General features: G+C 38.6%; 1 protein-coding gene across 1 annotated transcript in view; it reads left to right on the top strand.

Annotated features, from left to right (window-relative positions):
* The first annotated feature begins 4,035 nt into the window (after positions 1 to 4,035).
* LOC126298036 (ero1-like protein) overlaps positions 4,036 to 24,754 on the top strand; it is a 75,659-nt gene continuing 54,940 nt past the window's right edge. Inside the window, exons 1-3 of the mRNA XM_049989357.1 lie at positions 4,036 to 5,160; positions 8,247 to 8,366; positions 8,462 to 8,545. Coding sequence (XP_049845314.1) covers positions 5,068 to 5,160; positions 8,247 to 8,366; positions 8,462 to 8,545 — 297 coding nt within the window. The 5' untranslated portion in view covers positions 4,036 to 5,067. The remainder of the gene's footprint in view (positions 5,161 to 8,246; positions 8,367 to 8,461; positions 8,546 to 24,754) is intronic.

The raw sequence follows: 24,754 nt of genomic DNA, 5'->3' as shown, positions 1-24,754 counted from the left end.
ACGGACCACACACATTGTTCCATAACGTAACATTACACACACTATCAGCTGATGTCAGGACTACAATGGTGTTGCCCGGTTAGCATTTTGTGTGCCGCAAGTTCCCATTTGCTAGCTTGAAAAACCGAGTCACTCTATGATGAGTAAGATGTTGAGCTCAGAAAGAGAATAAGGTGTTAGTATTACACATTGTGCAGCTCTTGGAGTAAGTTTTTCCAGGAAATAAAATGAGAAGCAATAAAGAAGTGTGAAAATGTCGTACAAAATAATAAATGTTTTATTATCATTGTTTTTGTTGCCTACATGTGTTATGTTTTACCAAACTGCTTCGCTGTGTTGTCTAAGTAATCCGTCAATGTGCAGGCCTATAACATCTTGCTTAACAGGTATTTTAACCTCTTTTTAAATAAGTTTTTTAGTAATCTCTTTAATCTCCTTTGGAAATTTATTGTAGTTTTATTCCTTAATGCTATTTTGAGTTTTATGTTTATTCTTTCTTGGTAAATATAAGTTCAGTGTACTGTAAAATAGGGTAAATAGAATCAGCAGGGTGAATAGAAAAAAAACTTCATATAAACAGTTACTTTGAATGCTATAAGATTGTACTGGACATTAATTTTAACTATTTTTTTGGGTTGGCAACACTTCATACTTACAAGGAAATTATGTTTTGTTTCGTCGGTACCATTGTAGGTTGTTTATCTTTGTGTCAGGGTCTATAGTTTTTAAGTTGTTTTCCTACCTACTTTAAACTTCTCTAGTAGGTAAACATGTATTCTACATATGACAGTTAATGTCATTGTAATTATGAGGTATAACATCTATATAAAAGAGTAAAGGCTGGTTTTTGTTTCACTTTCAATGAAATCAGGTCTGCATATTTTCAATTTTTTTAGATTATGCTCAAAACTTCGTAGGATGAATAGAAACATTGTAGACAAATTGAAAATATGCAGCGAATGGGGCTATCCTATTGACTTTACAACCTTAAGACTTCTAGCAAAGGATTCTCTGGACAGAAGGGGGGAAGGAAGTGAAAAGATTTACGAATAATCTCTGTGGTCGTGATTTTGTGGAATAATTTACGAGGCGACACAAAGATCAATTAGCAGTGCAAATGTGCCAAAACATAAAACGCTCCAGAGCTGGTGTTACACCAGAAACTATCAACAGTTACTCTGATGAACTGTCAAAGAAATTGGAGAATGTTCCGCCATCTAATATAATAAATTATGATGATACAAACCTTACAAATGATCCAGGAAAACGAAAGGTAGTCACACGGAGGGGAAGTAAATATCCCAAAAGGGTCATGATCTTGTCAAAGGCATCAAAAATGGCTCTGAGCACTATGGGACTTAACTTCTGAGGTCATCAGTCCCCTAGAACTACTTAAACCGAACTAACCTAAGGACACAACACACATCCATGCCCGAGGCAGGATTCGAACCTGCAACTGTAGCAGTCGCGCTGTTCCAGACTGTAGCACCTAGAACCGCTTGACCATCCCGGACGGCCTCAAAGGCATCAATCTCTGTAATGTTTTCAGCAGCTACAGATGGCACTATTACTACCCCCTTATGTCGCGTATAAGGCTTTGCATTTATATCGAAGCTGGACTGAAGGTGGGCCAAAATATGCAAGAGACAATCGGACAAAATCTGCCTGGTTCGTTTCGTTCTGCTTTGACGATTTAGTCCTTACAGTTCCTGTGTTATACCTGAAAAAGATGAAAGTTAAGAAATTTCTCATTGAGAAACAATTTATGTTCGCATCTGTTCATACAATCAGTTAACCTGTGTCAGAACAATCACATTAGATTTATATTCCTAGCAGCAAATTCAACACACTTGACACAACCACTGGATGTGGCATTTTTTTCGTCCTCTTAAAACTACTTGGTGCCAAATATTAGAAGAATGGAAGAAAGACCCCGGAAGAAATGAGGCAACAGTTCCTAATGATAAATTTCCTGTGCTCTTGAAAAAGGTATGTGACTCTCTGAAGGAAAAATAATGTTATTAGAGGTTTTACGAAATGTAGGATTGTACCTCTATACCACAATAAAGTGTTGTCAATGCTCCCAGGCACTGGTACCGGTATACCAATAAATGGAAGCCAGGAAGAGAATACTGAGCGAGGTGGTGCAGTGGTTAGCACATTGGACTCGTATTCGGGAGGACGATGGTTCAGTCCCACTTCCAGCCATCCTGATTTAGGTTCACCGTGATTTCCCTAAATCGTTCTGAGCAAATACTGGGATGGTTCCTTTGAAAGGGCATGACCGATTTCCTCCTCCATCCATCTCTAATCTGATGAGACCGATGACCTCGCTGTCTGGTCTTCTTCCCAAAAACTAACCCAACCTCAACCCAGGATAACAACAATCTTGAAGAATTCACTAATGCTGTTGAAAATACTTTTAAAGAAGTCTTCCAGAGTCATAAACAAGGCCAGACTCTTAAACAAAGGAGAAAAAGGCCAAAAGTTAATGTCCAATCTGGCAGAAGTGTTAGAGTTGATGACTTTGAGGACGTGGATGGGGAGGATGTAACCCCCCATTCTTCACTTTACAGTGATCCAAGCCCTTGTACATCTAAGCAAGCCAAGACAACGGAAATAAATACCATGATAAACAGAAAACATCAGAGGATGAAGATGTATATTCAATGCAGGGCAATGATGAAGACTTGATTTTGTCCTCTTCAGATTCTTCAGACCAAGATTAAAGTACTGGTATCTCCGTAAGCCAAGGTGACTATATGGTGGTCAAAGTATATCGTAAAACATAATCTTTTCGATGTTATGTTTGGAAAGTTAATTACCTTCTTCACAATGGTTTTTATGGAACATTTTTAAAAAGAGTTCCTCAAACCAAACAGTTCACAATGACTGATGAAGAATCTTTTGTCTCAAGAAACGGTGTCGTCCTAAAATCGTCGCCGCCGATTCTCAGATGCTATGTTTTGAGGATGATCTGTCTGATTTAACAATTTGTTAATAATACAGTACGAAGCTCGTGGTAAACAGCTGTGTTCAATTTGTTCACCTTAAGTTTGAATAGATTAGCCATGTGATGACACAAACATTATTGTATATTTTACTTACTTTTAAAATTAATAAACCATTATCTTTTGAAATAAATGTTTATCTGTTTATTTTATAATAGAAAAAATGTATTCCATACCTTTTATCAACCTCACTTTGCTTTTAAAAGAAACAGTGATAGTTTTATATACATGTTTCTATTCACCACTACGTGTGAAGTGATGAGAAACACCATGTTTAATTTTTTAAAATTTATTGAAAGAAAATAATTTCATAATAATATCATAAGCTGATAAAAGCAATGCAGACCTGACTTTTGGGTAGTGCTTTTTTGTTTAAACTTGACGAACAATGAGTAAATTTTTCAACCACAGTTCAGATTTGTTGCTATTCACCACTTTTTACGGTAGCTCTTGTTCCATGATAATAGGCAAAGCTGTTTGTGCAATAATTAGCAATGTAATTTTTTATGTGTGCAATTGATTGGTAAATGTACTCATACTAAGTCGTTAATATCCCACAGGTTTTTGAACAAGTATTTACATTGTACTCGACTACTATTTTTGGCTATTATTCTTCTTGACCTGGATGTCTCTTTCCGTTCTTTTGACAGCCTAAGTGAATTCCGTCATTTGAAATGCGTTGTGGAATGTTTTGATTTTTGATTCTGTTCCATTAAGTAGGAATCGGTCTTTACTGAACGATTAAGAGTGAGACCAACAAGAAAGTCGAAATCTTGCAATATGAATCTAATAACGGTAGTGAAACGTAAAATTCGTATTTGACGTTCTTAATAAATAGAAAAACAACAAATAATACTTAAAAGTATTAAATATATTGTTTCTGCCTTTATCCTTTTGCATCTCATTTTCTTTATAATTAAATAATAGCGCATAAAACTGTTTTAATGATTTAGCGGCACTTGTGTTCAAACAGTATGGAAGCAGATGTAGAATTTTAAAGTAAGAAGAACATTAAAAACTATCTCTGTTCTTATAAATAAACAGTGTACACTCTTCCTTTGTTTGGATATGGTAAAACTTTTGCCTTTTAGATATTGGGTCTTTTTTGGTGGGAAAACGATCGGACATAGAAAGAGAAATGTCGGTTTCTGATGCAACCTTTGTAGTATGTTACGGGAAAAAGGCAAGCAATAAAGGAAATTCAAGCAAATGTGCACTACAACTACATGGATGCGGCTAAAATAGGTTAAATTCCTGGGTAGCAGACGACGCCACCATCAAAACTTTTTTCCCGAGCACATTTGTGTCTTAACGCTTAAGGCCTGTGCAAATGTCACCATTTGAAATGCATTGCGCAATGTTTTGACGTAGGTGTGGCGTGAAGCCTAGTGTGATTCGCCCGTAACGTGGAAATCTTCAAAATAATAGCTGAGAACGTCATAAACGCGTCACCACCGTCGTCGATTTCCATGGAGATAAACCTACTGTAGCTGTAAATGGAACCTGATTGGTGAAGGTGAAGGTTATGGGGGGAAGCTGTGTACAGAATTCACCAATGAGCGAGGAACACATGATAAATACGTAAACATAACTGTATTTACGTTGATGTGACAGTTTACGCGTTGGTGTGGTAGACGGGTGAAGAATTCGTTTGTTGCGTGCGTTTGCAGGACTTTTCGCTGATAATGGTTGATAAAGTGGTTGCTTCGAGTTATTGTGTATGAGTGAGTTCAAGTGGCGTTTTCGTGTGCAGCACGAATAGAAACTTTAATCTCAAAACTCGGACTGCTATTACCTAGTATTGCAACAGCTGATGTAAGGTGAAGCTGTTCTTCCAGGTATTAATTTCAGGAACAGCGTTACAGGTTGACACCAGTGTCTGTTTCGTGGTATCAAGCACAAGTCATTCCAGACAATATTGGGTTGCGCTTACACGCGTTTAAGCAGTAACGTTTTATTTACGAAAGAAGGCATTTATTTGTTTCGTTGATGTGAAGTAATAAGATTCTCATTCAGTTTTATACAAACAAATTCATTATTGCTGCGCCTAGTTACGATGAACAGGTGTATCCTCGTTTTTGCTATTTTCGTTCATGCTACAGGTATACACGGAGATGACAGTGTTTTACACAACCAGTGCTTTTGTCAGGTAAGTTGCTAAATGGCAGACAGTGTAGTGTATATATGACAAACCAAATGGATATGTACTGTTATAAGTCTGTTAACACGTGTGTGTGTCGCAAAAAAGCTTAAGAGAATAACCCACAAGTGGAGGAGGGATGGAAAACTGTTCACATGTTTAAAACTTAGCCCTATTTGAAGAAAGATTATATAGCCCCTTTCGTAATTTGTGACTGGGTGTTGTGTGATGTCCTTAGGTTCGTTAGGTTTAAGTAGTTCTAAGTTCTAGGGGACTGATGACCATAGATGTTAAGTCCCATAGTGCTCAGAGCCATTCGTAATTTGTGCATGCTTAATTGAAAACAGGTCTGTAAATGCTTCAGTTATACAAAAGAAAATGACCATTCTGGTGTATGAGCAAAGATGCAAACATACCATCTCAAAAAGATGTAATAAATTGTTACACCACAATGTTTCTAGTTTCGTAAGAGCAAACTATGGACAAGCTACTGATAATTTGAGCCCTCATCTAAACAGTGACCCACACAACTTCGACTTTACTATGGCTTACCCTTTGTGAAGCAGAATGTTTGGTTAAGTGCTATGGTGACAAAGAAATGTTGTGTATTGTGGGAATCTCGCTACTAACTCCTTTTAAAAGTTCTTGCAAAGTATGTTTAATAATTTTAGTAACTGTGTATAGTGTTTGATCTTACAGTTTGGCTCTTAACAATAATGAAAACATCATTTGTGATGAAACTTCCTGGCAGATTAAAACTGTGTGCCCGACCGAGACTCGAACTTGGGACCTTTGCCTTTCGCGGGGAAGTGCTCTATCAACTGAGCTACCGAAGCACGACTCACGCCCGGTACTCACAGCTTTACTTCTGCCAGTACCTCGTCTCCTACCTTCCAAACTTTACGGAAGCTCTTCTGCGAACATTGCAGAATTAGCACTCCTGAAAGAAAGTATATTGCGGAGACATGGCTAAGCCACAGCCTGGGGGTGTTTCCAGAATGAAATTTTCACTCTGCAGCGGAGTGTGCGCTGATATGAAACTTCCTGGCTGTGGCTTAGCCATGTCTCCGCAATATCCTTCCTTTCAGGAGTGCTAGTTCTGCAAGGTTCGCAGAAGAGCTTCTGTAAAGTTTGGAAGGTAGGAGACGAGGTACTGGCAGAGGTAAAGCTGTGCGTACCGGGTGTGAGTCGTGCTTCGGTAGCTCAGTTGGTAGAGCACTTGCCCGCGAAAAGCAAAGATCCCGAGTTCGAGTCTCGGTCGGGCACACAGTTTTAATCTGCCAGGAAGTTTCATATCAGTGCACACTCCGCTGCAGAGTGAAAATCTCATCATTTGTGATGTTTATGCCATGCTTGCTTGTGGCATGTATTTATGTGGTAATTCATCAAAGTGACTTGGTGGCCAATTGGGTGAGTATCAGACTGCCAACCTAAAGGTATGGGACTCAGTCTGCAGTTACCCCTGTTACTTTTGGGCCAACTGAAACTACAGAAACCAGATACTGACATTGTAACATAATGTTACAACAATATGGCAGGTGAAGACATACATGCACTAACAGATAAAGAACAGAATGCTGACAATATGTGCTGCTATATTATTTGTAGGATGTTTTAGGCTTCTAGGTTGTGTTGACATGCTGATCTGTAGTGTAGGCCGAGTTCTAGGTTTGTTTGAAAGGTGAGATTTTGCATGTGAGTTTGCAAAGCGGTATCAGTTGCTTCAGTTGAAGCACGTTAACTGTAGCTAACATTATGGATGTGCGTTTCCTTGTCACATTTCAGTTTGTTGTAAGATACGAGAGCCCCTGGGAAGATATCGAGGGTGCAAGGAGGATGTTCCTGGTCTTCTTGGCCAGTAAAGGTACTTTCCCAGCCTTCAGGGCAGAGTGGGCTTCTTTGGATAAGAGGAGCTGAGATGCTGCCACTCCATGCTCATCTGTTTGGGGGCAGGTTTGAAGTGGTGACACCACGTTTATCGCATACCACAATCTGAGTAATGGAATCTGTTCCTAGCTCCGTATATCTCAACAGATGGGTCTGGCAGACATCAGTTCTTGCCATCTTATGATTCTCTGAAAGACGGTGTGGCATCCATTGTGCACAAACTTTGCCGTAATGAAACTCCTTGTGGATTATGTGGTGCACAGCTTCTTTGCTCATCTATAGTTTAGCAGTAGTTTCATGTGCAGTGATTCTACAGTTTATCCATATGAGCTGCTCCACAGCCGAAATTGTGGCACTGGTGGTGACAACATGCACCTGCCCAGGGTATGGCCTGTCCTTGATGCTAGCATGTCTTCATAACACAGACACATCGGAATGTTGTGCAGGGATAATGGGTGTCCAATTCCACCCCTCCGCTTTGGGTCAAGGGAAGTGATTGATTCCAGTAGATGTTTGTGTGTAGTGGAATTTGGAAAGGCTGTGGGGTCTTGTTATTTTTGTGTTTTTTGTCGTTTGGTGTATTGGTGTGTGTTTATATTTAATTTGGCCCCTCCCAAAAAACCCCAATTTCCCCCGCTTCTCCTGTCAGTTTCATTATATTTTTGGAGGAATATCTGTTTGGTGGTTTTCCAATATATTTTCGTGTTTGTTGGCATGTTTACGTGATGACATCATAGGAGCGGTATGGGAGTTGTTGTGAATGGTCGTTTCCGCCCTATTGGTGACGTCATCGGTCAAAGCTGATGTGTGGAATCGGATGCTTCCGTTGACCCTTTTGTGCAACGTGAGGCATACTGCTCTCAGCACAACTCCATCCTGTGATGAATTTGTGAAGCATTCTCCCTTCTGCACCAAGAATGCTCATTGTGTTGATCAAGAGCAATCCATCATGCGAACTGCGTAAACTCGTCTTGAGAAATGAGGAAATTGCTGTGAAGCTGTTGTTCAACTAGGAATACACCACACCCTCTTTTGACAAACACATTCACCGATTGGGATTACATACCATGATGTTACAGTGAAGGTCTCCTTTCCAATTGGGCATATTTTATAGCTTATAAAAACAATAAATGTGTTTTGGAATAAAACTATATTTCAGAAAAAGAACAAATTCTCTTTCTAACTGTCCTATGTTTCCTTTCTCACAGCTGAAGGGTCGAATTGATGACTGCAACTGCACAGTGGATACAGTTGATCACTTTAATAATGTTAAAATATACCCAGTATTGCAAAGTTTGCTGATTAAAGATTATTTCCGGTTTTATAAGGTATGTATGTGAATGTAGATTCTTTTTGAAAGCATTAAAGTTGAACAGCTGCAGTGCTTATGTTATTGGACAATCTTTTCTTTTTCACTCTTTAGGTGAACCTTAAGAAAACATGTCCTTTCTGGGCAGATGACAGCAAATGTGCCATGCGCTATTGCCATGTACAACCGTGTCTAGATGTGAGTACCTTTGACAACATTTTTTGGGGTAAGAGGATGGCTTACAATTTTTCACTACCATTGGATGCGTGTGCTAATGCTGTGTGTTTGATAGACACAAATACAAAAATCATTTTTGCCATTATATTGTGAATTATGATGAGTGTGTGCATTTCTTTACTAGACAGAATACACCCTTCCAATTTAGGTAATATGTAACACTATGTATAGATTTGCAAATCAATTTTAGATCTGAATTCTGCAGAGCATCTTAAGAGAACATTCTTGAGGATGTTTAGTATTCCCTACTCTTTCATATCCCATCACTGCACCTGCTTGCTATTGACTAGCCCTTGATGAGTTCCTTGTTGATATGATGATGTAAGGAAAGGTGTAGAGAAGTATGTGGGAGTCTGTGTATTATTCCACTCAATGGAGAAGACAATAATGTGATGACTGTTCCCTGAGGTAAATTTGTAATCTCACTTTATATCCATATTAACTTTTGTTTTCATTTGTCAGTTGATTGGTGTTCAGATGTGTCTCACACCTACTGGGAGATGTCAGTGTCAGGAGACTCTTTCAGTAAGTGAAAGGAAATTTGTGAATGTAAGCATGGGCCTGTGTGAGAGAGGGAGGATGTGTTGCCCCATGCCTACATTAGGGCTTTGCGCAACATAAAAACGGCGTCCAGCAGTGAATGGATTGTAATACAAATGTGGTCCGTCACCACCCTGGTGCATCACTACTGAAGGCTTTTGATCTATTCAGAAGGAAGCCACTTTTTCAGCTAGTTAGATACATGTTCCACATATAATTTTGCATGAGATAGCAGTGGTGTGGAATTGGTCATTTTACATTCACATTGCAAATTAATTTGTACATACAGTTACATTCTGAACATTTCTAAGGTTTTTTTTTTCATGAAAAGAGAAAAAGATATGTAGGTGCAAGTTAGTAATTTGTATCCACCACCTTTTACACATTACAATAATAGAAACTTTTCTACTGAATAGGAGAAGTTGTCAAGGAGAAATTTTCTCAGTATGTTATCAAATTTTACTTGCTGCCTGTCAGATATTTTATATCACTGGGTAAGTGATCAGAAATTTCTGTTGCAGCATTGTGCACCCCATTTTATGCCAAAGACAATCTTAATGTGGAGTAATTAATGCCATTTTTCCTTCTGGTACTGTAATTATGTACCTCATTGTTCCTTTTAAACTGTTGTGGATTATTAACAACAGACTTCATCAGGGAATGAAGATACTGGGAAGCAGTAGTCAGAATGCTCAACACCTTACAAGATGCCTACAAGATGATTGTGGGTGAGCACCACATATTATTTGTACAGTACATTTTTGCACAATGAAGACTTTATTTCTTAAAGATGGGTTACCCCAGAACGTTATTCCATACGACACTATTGAATGAAAGTATGCAAAGTTTGTCAACTTATTGATTTGTGTCTCCCCAAGGTTTGCAATGATTCCAAGTGCAAATGTGTCTGAACTAAGTTGTTTTAGGAGTTGAAAAATGTGTTTTTTCCAATTTAAATTCTCGTCAGTATGAACCCTTAAGAAACTTGATGTTTCCATCCTGGTCATTGGTGTAGTACCTCTAGATGAGAAAATATGTTGTGTCCTTTTAAAATTGAGAGTGAGACAATTCACAGAATACCAATCAGTGATACTTTTAAGAACTTTGTTTACCATTTCTTCTGTTTCTGTACAGATGCTTGGATTGATTACAATATTAGTGACATCTGCAAAAAGAACTAATTGTGCTTGTTTGCTAGATGGAAGATCGTTTACAAATATGAGGAACAGTAGCGCACCTAAGTCTGAACCTTGGGGAATCCAATATGTGATTTCTCCCCAGTCAGAATTGTCTCCGGACGATATTACTTGAATTATTATGTACAACTTTCTTCATTCTTTCTGGTTGGATATCACACTACCCACTGGTTGGTTATACCATCAACCCCATAATATATCACTTTACCTAAGAGAATACTGTGCTTCACACAGTCTGTTCAGTGCTTGTAAAATCTGGTGAATGAAGTGTAAATGGCATTATCAGTAGAGAAACCCAAACTCTGATTTACTAAGAATATATATATATTGTTGCTAAGGTGAGATATGTTTTTAAAAATTTTGGAGAATGATGTCAGCAGTGAAACAGGTTTGTAGTTAGACATCTCCCTTATCACCTTTCTTAAAGTTGGGTTTAACAATGCCATATTTCAGTCTCCTTGGAAAAATGCCTTGAATTAATGATGCATTACATATTTCAGATATTACACGGGAACAAATTTTTCGTACTCTATTGGAAACACCATCAAAACCAGATGAGATTTTATTTCCGGGAGAATGTATAATTTTCTTAATTTTGGAAGGAGAAATAGTGATACGTTCATATGATTGAATTTTACAAAAGTTACATTTTCAACATTCTGCTATGATTTTACTCTTGAACTGTTTCCCCTAAGCTTTCTGCTATATTTAAGAAATGATTATTAAATGCATTTGCTTGTGACTCGTCATTCATAGCCTCTTTCATTGAGTTCAGTAGTGATGATGTATTCTTCTGTGGGTGGTTGTTCTGTCTCTCATTTCACTACATTCCATATAGCCTGCTGTGCTGTTGGAAGTACTGATTTCTAATGTTATGTGCATGTTCTTTGATTTTTTAATACTCTTTGTTAGTAATTTTGAGCAGTTTTTTACTGTGCAATTACTGCAGGTTCCCTGGTTGTTTTTGCCAAAAGGTACATTTGCCTTTTCTTTTCACACCATACTTTAATCCCTCTAGTGATCCATGGTTTTTTACCTGGCTGTTTCGTGTCCTTTTTGGTTAGCTAATGTGGACAGCTATTTTCAAATAATGACATGAAATTATCATGCAATAGATTAAATTTTATGTTTGCAGTTGGTTCATTATAAATTACATCCCATATCACCTACTATAAACTATTCTTAAAAATGTCCTGGAGTCATTAGTTATTTTAACTGAGGAGTATCCATACTGTAAGGCACTGTGTTATTTATCCCAACGTAATGTGCATCATGATCAAAGAGAGCATTTGTTCCTTGGTAAATTTTCTTACTTTGTGCTTCATCAAGGAAAACATTTTACATTAGGGTTCTACTGTCTTTATCCACTGTTTTGGAAATTTAACTTCTGAGACAAAATTTTGGGATACAAATAAGGTTTCCAGATCACTTTTCATACCAGAACCCTTTAGAAACTATACATTGAAGTCACCACAGACTATTAACTGCTTGCTGCTGTCTAACAGATAGTGCAGTAAGGAATCCAGATTCCTCATGAATAGTTCAAAATATCCCAGTGGGTTTCTATAGACAGTTGCAATTAAAAGTGAACTATTTTTCAGCATTAATTCACAAGCACGTACTTCCGCATGCTGATCAGTATAAAGTCTACTCGTCTCCAATATTTCTGAACTTGTGTTCTGTTGTGATGTATGTAACAACTCTTCCTTTTCCTGTGTTATTTCTGCATGGGTAACCCGCAATATAGTAATCATTCAAATGTAACTTATCTAACCTTGTGGTTATGTGGTGCCCAGACAGGCACAAGATATCTGTCTCTTCACAGCTCTCTAAATTTTCCAAACAGACAAGAATCTCTTCTATCTTACTACTCAGTCCTCTAATATTTTGATGAAATAAGCTAACCTTACATTTCTGTCTATTATTAAGCATTTTGTGGGGCTCTTCTGCTATTTTCACTTCTTTCAAGACAGGGTAACTAACCGAAAAAAAGGTGCCCCAGTGGCACCAGTAAATACAGGAATCTTGCGATGTGTGATGGTGGCCCCCTGTATATTATCTGCAAGAAGCTCAGCCAACCTATCTTTCCCTCACCTATTCAGTGTAAGCCATGTCTAGTATATTCCCATCTCCCAATTGTTGCAACTGGCACTGCACTCATATGAGATTTTGTTTCAGTCACCAGCAGCCTGCATAACTCAGTGTTCTCATGGCTCAAGGCAGTGTTTACCCAGGTCTGGTCATGGCACTGCAGGAAATCCACAAAACTGAAATTTGTGTTTGTAGTTGCTACTGTTATATCATATAGGTCACCCCTAATGCAGTAATTACTGTTCTTAGCCAGGCTGTTCCCTGCTCCACCACCTAGAAGAACCTGATCCTTCATGCCAAAACCTTTGCACATGTTACCTGTGTCCTCTGTCGCCTGGCTAAGGCTAGCACTTGGCTTCACAATACTTGTCACTTGGTACTCTGGCCCTAATTCATCCTGTACCATCTGGCCTACACCGCTCCCATGACTACTGCCTCGCAGCAAGACTTTTCTTCCTACTCTCTTTCGGTACCGTCTACATTGAGTTTCTTTCCTAGAAGTTAGCTGCACCTGACTGAGACCTACAGCTGGATGAGACGCTTCCCCTCCTACTTCAGGTAAAAAGTCAAATTTATTGGATTCCGTTACCTTGAATGTAAATGAAGTTCAAGAGCTGCTCTTCTTTTGCTCATTGCTTGTTACGTTTACCTAATTCCCAAAAGCTTTTATCCCCTCTAACCTACGCAATTAAAATTTCATGTGATCTAGTTCAGCTCGAAGGGCACAAATCTTTGACCCCTGCTCAGTGATTCTCTTGTCTTTTTCTTGCAAGGCCTACAGTTCAGTGGGAGAGCCTCATTGAGTTCCCATTCAGTTTCCCACTACAGTCACACAAGTGAAATTCCAACCCACAGTCTACGCATACCACTCCCTCTTTGACTATCCTACAGCAACATCCACTCTTATCATGCATTGCAAAACAGATTACACACTTTCGGGTGGAATTGAACCACTTAACACTACACGAATTTTCGTTACTTGCAGAAATTAGGCCTATAGATCAACGCTTCAGGTATATTATACAACATAAAGTTATTTATTTCTGCATTCAACAAAAACTTAGTACTTTCTCAACTGCAGTATCCATTAAATTATCTTCATCACAACAGAATGTAACTTTATTGCATGCAAACTGCACATAAACAACGCAGTAGTGCAAGAGTTCTAAATCAAACAAATTAAGATTTATGCTACTTTCCAGAAATACGAACTTAACAGTGAATGGACAAGCTCAAATTAAATTGTTGAAAAAAAAAAGGAAAAAAAAAAACACCCCACACAGAACAATTAAGAGAGAGTCTCTAAGTTAATTGTGCCAAAATATAGTAAAATTTACTATTGCCTTATGATCTTTTCACATTGTAAAGTGATACCTTTATTGGTAAGCTTAATAAACACACTGATACACATATTTAATGAGTGGTTTGTAGTGAACTAACTGTTATTGTAATATAAATAACTTGTCCTTACAAGAGCACAAAAACTGAATGTCTTGCTGGGCACAGGGAATAGTAAGAACTGTCACATGGTAATTGGGGGTAGGTATTGGACACAGGAGGTTAAAGTGCTAGCTAACTGCAGAGGATCTCTGAACATTTCTCAGTGGGTAGTGTTGAGTATATTGTATTGTGTGGCTAGGATTTGTTTGTTTTGTGGTTGTTTACCAAAATGCAGCACCTGTCATTCCTGTTTTCTAGTTGACATACTCTGGTTGAACGTTAATAAACCCAACAAACTGCAGGATGTATTCCTGACTGGAAATGGAGAAAAAAGGTGCTTTGAAAATGTGTCTGGAAATGGATGGTGTGCGTGCAATGAAAACAAACTGTCCCAGAACACAGTACAGAGTTGCATCACATCCATGGCACAAGAGATGTTGAAAGTAATCTCCAAGGGATGCAAAGCATGAATTCATGTGTCACATTCTGGATTACTACACATTTTTCCAAGTTCCGGCCTCTCTCTGAATAGCATCACAAGCATTGTGAACTTGCTGTTGAAGGAGATGCACATCAGGAACTGGTTGAGCATACACAATGCTTTCCAGATGCCTCCAGAGGTAAAAATCCAGGGGTTTTAAGTCTGGTGACCTAGCAGCTGAAAAGTTCCCGCTACTTTGGGAAGCATTCTTATTACTATCGATGTAATCAGTGAGTTCTTCACATGTTAAAGATTGCATCAAATAGTAATATCCGCACTTACAGAATTAAGCACCTGTTTCTTTGTCCCCTCCACCACCAGATTAACATCTGGAAAAAAACTAAAAAAAACTTCTATTTATTGAGTCAGTTTTCTGTTGCTGGTTGAGGAGCACTTAACCTAAATTCCTTTGGATGTATGTTGCTCCGCTAGGAAAGAGAATCCTTGGTTTTACTGCAGCTGGTCTTGCTATATGTGTATGTTGCAATAATAACCTGCCAAAATTTTGAGTCATTGTCGTTTATTCATGAAAAATACAAAACATTTCCACTGCCAAATTGTTCCATCAATACTGTTGTTGTTGTAGTAGTTTGGTCTTCAGTCCGGAGACTGGTCTGATGCAGCTCTCCATGCTATTCTATCATATGCAAGCTTCTTCATGTCCCAGTACCTACTGCAACCTACATCCTTCTGTATCTGTTTAGTGTATTCATCTCTTGGTCTCCCTCTATGATTTTTACCCTCCACACTGCCCTCCAATACCAAATTGGTGATCCCTTGATGCCTCAGGACATGTCCTACCAACCGATCCCTTCTTCTAGTCAAGTTGTGCCACAAACTTCTCTTCTCTCCAATCCTATTCAGTACCTCCTCATTAGTTATATGATCTACCCATCTAATCTTCAGCATTCTTCTGTAGCACCAGATTTTGAAAGCTTCTATTCTCTTCTTGTCCAAACTAGTTATCGTCCATGTTTCACTTCCATACATGGCTACACTCCATACAAATACTTTCAGAAATGACTTCCTGACACTTAAATCTATACTTGATGTTAACAAATTTCTTCAGAAACGCTTTCCTTGCCATTGCCAGTCTACATTTTATATCGTCTCTACTTTGACCATCATCAGTTATTTTTCTCCCCAAATAGCAAAATTCCTTTACATCTTTAAGTGTCTCATTTCCTAATCTAATTCCCTCAGCATCACCTGATTTAATTCGACTACATTCCATTATCCTCATTTTGCTTTTTTTGATGTTCATCTTATACCCTCCTTTCAAGACACTGTCCATTCCATTCAACTGCCCTTCCAAGTCCTTCGCTGTCTCTGACAGAATTAAAATGTCATCGGTGAACCTCAAAGTTTTTATTTCTTCTCCATGGGTTTTAATACCTACTCCGAATTTATCTTTTGTTTCCTTTACTACTTGCTCAGTATAAAGTTTGAATAACATCTGGGAGAGGCTACAACCCTGTCTCACTCCCTTCCCAACCACTGCTTCCCTTTCATGCCCCTCGACTCTTATAACTGCCATCTGGTTTCTGTACAAATTGTAAATAGCCTTTCGCTCCCTGTATTTTACCCCTGACACCTTCAGAATTTGAAAGAGAGTATTTCAGTCAACATTGTCAAAAGCTTTCTCTAAGCCTACAAATGCTAGAAACGTAGGTTTGCCTTTCCTTAATCTAGCTTCTAAATTAAGTCTTAGGGTCAGTATTGCCTCATGTGTTCCAATATTTCTATGGAATTGAAACTGATCTTCCCTGAGGTCAGCTTCTACCAGTTTTTCCATTTGTCTGTAAAGAATTCGTGTTAGTATTTTGCAGCCTTGGTTTATTAAACTGATAGTTCAGTAATTTTCACATCTGTCAACACCTGCTTTCTTTGGGATTGGAATTATTATATTCTTCTTGAAGTGTGACGGTATTTCGCCTGTCTCATACATCTTGCTCACCAGATGGTAGAGTTTTGTCAGGACTGGCTCTCGCAAGGCCGTCAGTAGTTCTGATGGAATGTTGTCTACTCCCGGGGCCTTGTTTCGACTCAGGTCTTTTAGTGCTCTATTTAACTCTTCACACAGTATCGTATCTCCCATTTCATCTTCATCTACATCTTCTTCCATTTCCATAATATTGTCCTCAAGTACATCGCCCTTGTATAGAACCTCTATATACTCCTTCCACCTTTCTGCTTTCCCTTCTTTGCTTAGAACTGGGTTTCCATCTGAGCTCTTGATATTCATACAAGTGGTTCTCTTTTCTCCAAAGGTCTCTTTAATTTTCCTGTAGTCAGTATCTACCCTACCCTTAGTGAGATAAGCCTCTACATCCTTATATTTGTCCTCTAGCCAACCCTGCTTAGCCATTTTGCAGTTCCTGTCAATCTCATTTTTGAGACATTTGTATTCCTTTTTGCCTGCTTCATTTACTGCATTTTTGTATTTTCTCCTTTTACCAATTAAATTCAATATTTCTTCTGTTATTCAAGGATTTCTACTAGCCCTCGTCTTTTTACCTACTTGATCCTCTGCTGCCTTCACTGCTTCATCTCTCAAAGCTACCCATTCTTCTTCTACTGTATTTCTTTTCCCCATTCTTGTCAATTGTTCCCTTATGCTCTCCCTGAAACTCTGTACAACCTCTGGTTTAGTCAGTTTATCCAGGTCCCATCTCCTTAAATTCCCACCTTTTCGCAGTTTCTTCAGTTTTAATCTACAGTTCATAACCAATAGATTGTGGCCAGAGTCCACATCTGCTCCTGGAAATGTCTTACAATTTAAAACCTGGGTCCTAAATCTCTGTCTTACCATTATATAATCTATCTGAAACCTGTCTGTATCTCCAGGCTTCTTTCATGATTCCTGAACTAAGTGTTGATTAAGTTGTGCTCTGCGCAAAATTCTACCAGAAGGCTTCCTCTTTCATTTCTTAGCCCCAATCCATATTCACCTACTATGTTTCCTTCTCTCCCTTTTCGTACTACTGAATTCCAGTCACCCTTGACTATTAAATTTTCGTCTCCCTTCACTATCTGAATAATTTCTTTTATTTCATCATACATTTCTTCAATTTCTTCATCATCTGCAGAGCTAGTTGGCATCCATCAATACCAGCCACGTGTATTCAACTGCGTTTCCAACTTCCCTCCAAAAACACATCTCCCCCAAAGAACAAACAATTGACAAAACATTAACACCTTTGGAAATGGAAGATTAATGAATTAACAACTAAAATTAGTAAAAGTAGTTGTCACACCAGAGAATGGATAATTAATATCTGCACATAATGTAAAAGTTATTTGAATAACAATTAAAATTAATAATTTGTAATTAAGATCTGCACATAATTTGCATGAAACCTAAAGCAGATACTAAGATCTGCACATAAAAATGGGAAAGTGGTTCCATTTGACAGCTACAGGGCCTCTGGTCCTATCCAGTGTTGGGGAATATGGGATTGAGGTGTTGATGAACTGTAATGTGGACTTGGTGTGGTGCCCCATTGTGAAGAAACGACATAACCTGTCATACTGCGAAAGGCACATCCTTAAGCAGCCCCTGTAGAGTATTACATAGGAAGTCGATGTATCTTTCTTCAGCAAGGTATTGTGGAATAATAACCAGTCCAAGTATGTGGTTGCCAAGGATCCCTGGCCACACATTGATGCTGAACTGATGCTGATGGGAGTTCACAATTTCCTGAGGATTGTCTGTAGCCCACAGTTGTTGATTATGCAGGTTGATTGTGCCAGTTTTGGTAAAGGATGCTTAGTTAGTAAGGAGGACTGATGACAGAAATCCCATAATTGTAATAGTCTCGTACAGAAACCACCAGCAAAATCCTTCCTGTAGAGGGAAATCCACTGCTGATTATCTTTGCTCTCATTGCAGGTGATAGGAGTAGTAGCGGTTGTCGCAGGTGATTGGAGTAGTAGCGGTTGTCATGCAGGATACACACAATCGTACTTTGGCGTACACCATGTTGACAGGCTACATGCCTGAAGGTTGTCCAAGGGTTCGTCTCAATATCCTGCAGAACCTGCTCCTCCAAATCTGGTGCATGCACAGTCCACAGCCTCCTTGCAGGTTCAACTGTCTAAAATGATCCATGATCATACAAACACCCAAAAAGGGCTTGAAATGTTGTGTGATGGGGTTTGTGTTTGCAAGGGCTGTCATTTTGATATAGTCGTACTGCCCTTCGACTATTTCCATCTGCTTGGCCATACACAGACACCATTTCAACTTGTTCCCAGCATGAATACCAACCATTCTGTTTCAGTACACTGTGTCAGTCATGTAGCCTGCAACAAACAAGGAACATGTGGCACATTGTTAGAGATACTTCCATTCATCAGTGCCATCTATTGTGTCAGTGATGCATTTCTGAACACATTTCCAGTCAGAAATCTGTCCCTGCAGTTCGTCGGTTATAAAAATATTCACCATGTATATGCACTGAATCTGTAGCAGATTTATTGCGTTTTATTTTCTACTGCTGTATCTTCTGTGCCATTATTATGCACCAACAGTGATGTACAGCAGCAGCATGTATAGGTTTAATGATGAAGATTTTGATGATATGCACCACATATAAGAGTTCGCTGAATGGCAGCATCTGAAGGCTGTTGCATTACTCTGTTTCTTGTGTTGCATGTTGTAGTGAGTATGTATTTACAGGATTTTTAACTTTTGTGAAGGTATTTTCACAAAAACAAAGGCAATTAAGGAAACAATGTGAATAATTCAGAATAAAATTATTACTCTGTAACAAGATACAGAAGACCGCATGTCTCTGATACCAAAATACTGAACAACCTCTGAAATTTTTAAACTTCTTGGCTGATTAAAACTGTGTGCCAGACCGATACTCGAACTCAGAACCTTTGCCTTTCGTGGGCAAGTGCTCTACTGACTGTGTTGCCCAACATGACTCACAACCTCTTGTCACAGCTTTACTTCTGTCAGTACCTCATCTCCTACCTTCCAAACTTTGTATAAATGGATGCATCAAGAGTTATCTGAACCCATAGATTTGCTGTTTGATCAATGAGTGGCTCTTGGTTTACCCGTAACTCTTCCTGCTTTTCTAGATTCTTAAGAACAGGGGCCAATATGTGATCCTGGAAATCTCTAAGTGGATCACTAATACCTGTGCGTGCAGTACAAACCATTTGTGAATGTATAGTGAGCATTGTGTCACCTACTTTTTGTCGTAAAGCACAAACAATAAAAGTTGAACAAAAACATCCAGGGGGGGGGGGGGGAGGGGGGTTTGGATGTCGGGACCCTTGGCTAGATGGATCAGTGGCTGCAATGCAGTGCTTAGCAATATTTTCATTGAATGGAGCTCAATATGACAGTGAGACTCGGACAGTAACTTGCTGTGACCCATGAATGCTCCATTGCCCACAACGGCAGCAGCACTAGTTCAACACTGTGGCCTGGCAGCATGTGTTAGGTGGTGGCATGTAGTGTTACCTCTTGCCGAACAAATTAGGTTTTGGACATGTAACTCGTGGTGTATATTGTCACAAAACATAAAGACCTGTGTTTTACACTTGAAGGTGGGGAATTCCACTTCTGACACATTATATGCAGGTGCAGAATTCCTGGTCGGGTTGTACAAGGTGTGGAATCTTTAGGAAGCTTTCAACTAGAAATTGGTTTCTTATGCACCACAAGTAAGTTTATTCCCGATACAGGGTGCAGTTGGCCTCACCCAGGTTAGTTAGGAAGGCTAACAGGCAGTCTTTACATAGCTGAGAAGTGATAATTTTAAAAAAATTGTAGTTTTAAGCCCTAGGTCCACAACAGTCAGAAAAATCATGAGTCCTAGCTAGCCTGGTGCCAACGCAGTTGAGAGGTACTGGGTTTGACTGATGCTCTGTACCAGCAGTTAGCAGTCAACATGTGATGCCTCCCATACATCCCCTATTGGCTATTCAAACAATGGAAAGGCCAGTTTGGAATATCAACAGTTATGAAAATGATGGATTGCTACTTACATTAAAGATGACACATTGAGTTGCAGACAGGCCCACAAGTGTGTGTTTTCCTTTCTTTTATGAAGAAGGTTTTGGCCAAAAGCCTACTGTGTAACAGTCTTTTAATTGCACCTGTCTGCAACTCAGCGTGTCATCTTTATGGTGAGTGTGTTCTATCCTTTTCACAATTGGCTTTTTCACTTAATGTGGAAGGGGCAGGTTCATTGTCAGCATGCCAGGGGAACAAAACCTCAGCTGAGGTAATGGTCTTACATGGCACACAAACCACAATGAATTATTATTGAATAATACAAGAAAATATTTTTAAGAAAAATCATAGCTAATAATTGGATTGCTATAATACAAATAAATGCTGCATATCTGGAGACTGTAGAACGAAATGTCAGAAAATTAAAATCAAATAGCTTCTTTCTAGTGAAATAGACATGATCAGTTAAACAGTATGTGGAGGCAAATCTCTGGCTAAGTCACACATTGATTTTTTTAACAACTGATGAGTTATGATGAGAGTTCAAAATCAACTTGATTTGAACCATGGTAGGGTAGTTTTTGCTGTTTTGGTGGTACATTTAAAATATTATTGATGGGCACATCTGTTTCGCATACAACCAGCAGATTGTTTCTGCATAGTTAATTTGACAGTTCCCATCAAGTCTTCTAAAAGACATCATAGTCAGCTTTGACTATAAAAGTTATGTATTTGCCCTACTGCAGTTCGGTCATGTGGGTGTTGTGAAGTGCTGTAATTGCACATGTAAAATCTAAAAATCTGCTAATATGTACTGTATTTACTCGAATCTAAGTCACACCTGAAAAATGAGACTCAAAATCAAGGGAAAAAAAAATTCCCAAATCTAAGCCGCACCTGAAATTTGAGACTCAAAATTCAAAGGGAGACAAAAGTTTTAGGCCGCACCTCCAAATCGAAACAAAGTTGGTCCATTGTAATATGAGACACAATTTAGGTTGAATGAATGACGATACAGCTACAGTAGTTTGGTTCGAGTCGTAAGCTTCGCAGTTAAGCTTTACCAGGTAGCCATTGCTATGCGTCAGGCGCTCCATCCGTATTTATACGGGTACCCTTCCTTTTTCACATGCTTCGTCTAGTTTGAATTGATTGCTTATTTTTCTTTGATCTGATAAGTGCCGTTCTCTTTGTTATAGGTGTTTGCGCCACTTTAAGCTGAAAATGCAGTACTGTACTGTGTCCTGCATTGTTTGTCGCATTCTGATAATGAGTCTTTACGGCCTGCCGCCGCTCGTGGCATGGCTTGCTTTTCTGTGCGCTACCGCCGCTTAAAAAAAAAAGAAGAGGAATTGTCTCATTAGCGAAACAATGGCAAGAGACTGTTATTTGTTGTTACTTACACTGCTGCTTTCTTTGATAATGTCAACAAGAACAAAATAGTAGACTGCGTATGATAGAAGATGTTCTGAACGATAGTTTAGCGAAAATTTTTCTCCGTTTGAAAATCTTTGCAGATGCCTCTTTAGTACATTACATTCTGCACAGAAATTAGTCATCTTAGATTTAAAAATCTAGTCAATTGCCGTGCTTCATTTCTGACTGTATCACTATTAGGCATAAGAGTAATACAAATATAAACATGACATGATACGTATATTCTTCCATGTTTACTGTTGTCTCACTCTAGTGTCGTAGTTTATTAGGCAGACAGGATTTAAATGAGATAGCAGCAAACACGAAAGAATACATGGCAAAATGCTTATATTCGTATTATTCTTATGGTGAAGAGAATACTGGATGTGATTCACAATTCATAAAAGTTCCTATTAGCAACCATCTCTTCTCGCAGGTAGGAAAAAATTCAGAACATAGAGTTGGCCATATTGACAAACATCCCAAACAGTCTTGCCAGTCGGATTTTCGTAGTACAATGAAATGCTGCTACATTCGAAGATGAGCAATACGGAATTTGTATTTACTTCGTTGGATAATGTATGAAAATACAGTGGTCGAAACTCGGGGCACTGAAAAAAAGCTCGTCTTCCACCTATTTTTTTTAAATTTATTTACTGACGCAGAGGTTTTGGCACCAGTATTTATCTTTGTGCCTGCGAAGCATGCCTGTGCAGCCCTACATATATTCGACGGCAGAAGTTAGTTGTGGCGGCACCTACCAACTTTTTTCAGAACTTCTGCTTACTTTGCATTCGATTCTGAGCCGCAGGCGGTTTTTTGGATTACAAAAACCGAAAAAAAGTGCGGCTTAGATTCGAGTAAATACGGTATTGATATCATTGTCATATACCTATGTTGGGTCTTTTAACATTGTTAACATTGTTAACATCTTTAACATGATTGTCACATACTGAGTCAATTGCTTTTTAGAAGACAAGAAATATTGCATCCATCTGAAAGCCTTGCTCCATGGCTTTCAAGATGTCATACGAGGTATGAAGAAGTTGGGTTTCTCGTGATGGATGTTTTCGGAATACTTGCTGGTAGGCATGAATGGAGTTATTCTGTGGGACTCATGTTAAAGATGCTAACAACATTAAAAGGTCCAACATACAGACACAATGATGACAAGTATACATGTCAGAAGATTTTTAGATTTTGACACATGCTAAAGCTCGAGTTTACCACATGACAAATGGCCACATGGCCAAGTCTGCAATACTGCAGATAAATAACTTTTGTAATTAAAGAACAATCACCCTTTATGAAAGTAATACATAACTTTTACAGTTGAATGTGAGTACGTTGACTTTTACAAAATTTTACATGACTTTGAACCTCAACCACGAGAAGTTAATCAATGAATTCGAGAGAAAAATGGTGTGCTTTAAATATGTTGCTCTTAGATGATTGATTGATGTGAAATTCCTCTTTCCTTACTGCTTGTACCAGCTTGTCCATAAACAAATGATATTTCAACAAGAGCCTTGAGATTATACTCATTGCAAATTGCACTGCGCTGTAATATTAACTCAACTTGTAAACACAAACTGCTAACTCTTGTGTACATTAACATGATTTGGATCAAAATGAATACACTGAAGTTTAGATATCAGTGTCCCCTGAAAATTATTACGTGAACCAATGATCAAACTGAATTGTAGAGGTCCTGTTCACCACATTTCATCATGTACTAACACGGTTCGTCATTCGGAAGCTGTATGCAATTCTTTTGGCTTATAACTTTTGAATCTAGACTAAGGTTCCTGCTCTTCTTGAGCTCCTTCTGATGCTCCTAGCCATGCTTAAAAGTTTTCCCCAATGATGTCAGATATGCTCCGTGTTTTATGCAGTGTTGTTTGTTGTTTAAAACTCACTGGTATGAGTTAAACTAGTTCCCATCTGTACTAGCATATCAGTAAATAATCTTGATCATGTTGAGCACCACAGCTGAAACTAATATTAATTAAAACCACCTCCACTGCATTATTACAGTTGATTTTTGTTTGTTGAACATCTTCAGCAGAATTGTCAGTGGTCAGCAGAAAGTTTATGATCAATGTTTTGGATTTGGTCTTTAACATTACATGTGACAACCAGACCCTTTGCATCATTAATTTAGCACAACTTGGCAACCTGAAGATGTTCATTGAAAAAATACGGTTGTAACACAGTAAATATGTAAAAATACAGCTGAGGAGATTTTCATTAATTATTAGTACATAAGTGTTGTGTTGTGGTAACTAGTTCCAGTAGACAAAACAGACTGAAATATCATGGGCACTTTCCTTGTCTAATCACGGAAAGATGTGTATTTAAATGATACAAATTAAAGTCGGTCATGAACCAGCTAAGGATTTCTCTCTGCCTTCCTGTGAAATGTCGTTTCACTGGATGTATGACACTAGAGGAATGTGTGCTTGCAAATAAAAATACATCAGTCTGATCATTTAACCTCCTCCTAGCCTATTGGGCTAACATTGGCATGCTTCCACCAATGTTTTTATGCTGCAAGAAAAAGTTACTTAGATTGTGATACTTGCACACCAATTTAAATGTGTCAGTCTGAAATGTTATACTCTCTTGATGAATGATTTACATCCATTTACTTTCTGTTTCATGGTGCACTGTAGAATATTCTTACAGAGTATGTGTTGTCTCTCCATCCTCCCCTCTGAATAGACATTGTCCTCATTTGAGTTACTCACAATAATTAAAATCAGATTTTGTTGTAGGACATTTGTTTTCATGTTGCACAATGAGTGATGCCACTGTAGATGTGCTAACTCAGTATGATAAAAACAGCACCCAGTGCTTAGCAATTATTCTACATATTCATAATCTGCGGACCACTGTGAAGTGCATGGCAGAATGTGTTTCACATTGTTACACATGTACGGTTTTTTCCTCCCGTTTCATGTGTGTGAGGATAGTGGGAAGAAGAACTGCCAAAATGCCTCTGTGCATGCTAGGGGTCTTTTGCATAC

Source organism: Schistocerca gregaria, chromosome X (assembly GCF_023897955.1).
Source record: "Schistocerca gregaria isolate iqSchGreg1 chromosome X, iqSchGreg1.2, whole genome shotgun sequence".
In the NCBI taxonomy this organism is placed as follows: domain Eukaryota; kingdom Metazoa; phylum Arthropoda; class Insecta; order Orthoptera; family Acrididae; genus Schistocerca; species Schistocerca gregaria.
The sequence above is the reverse complement of the archived record's forward strand: the minus strand, read 5'-3'. Positions and strand labels throughout refer to the sequence as shown.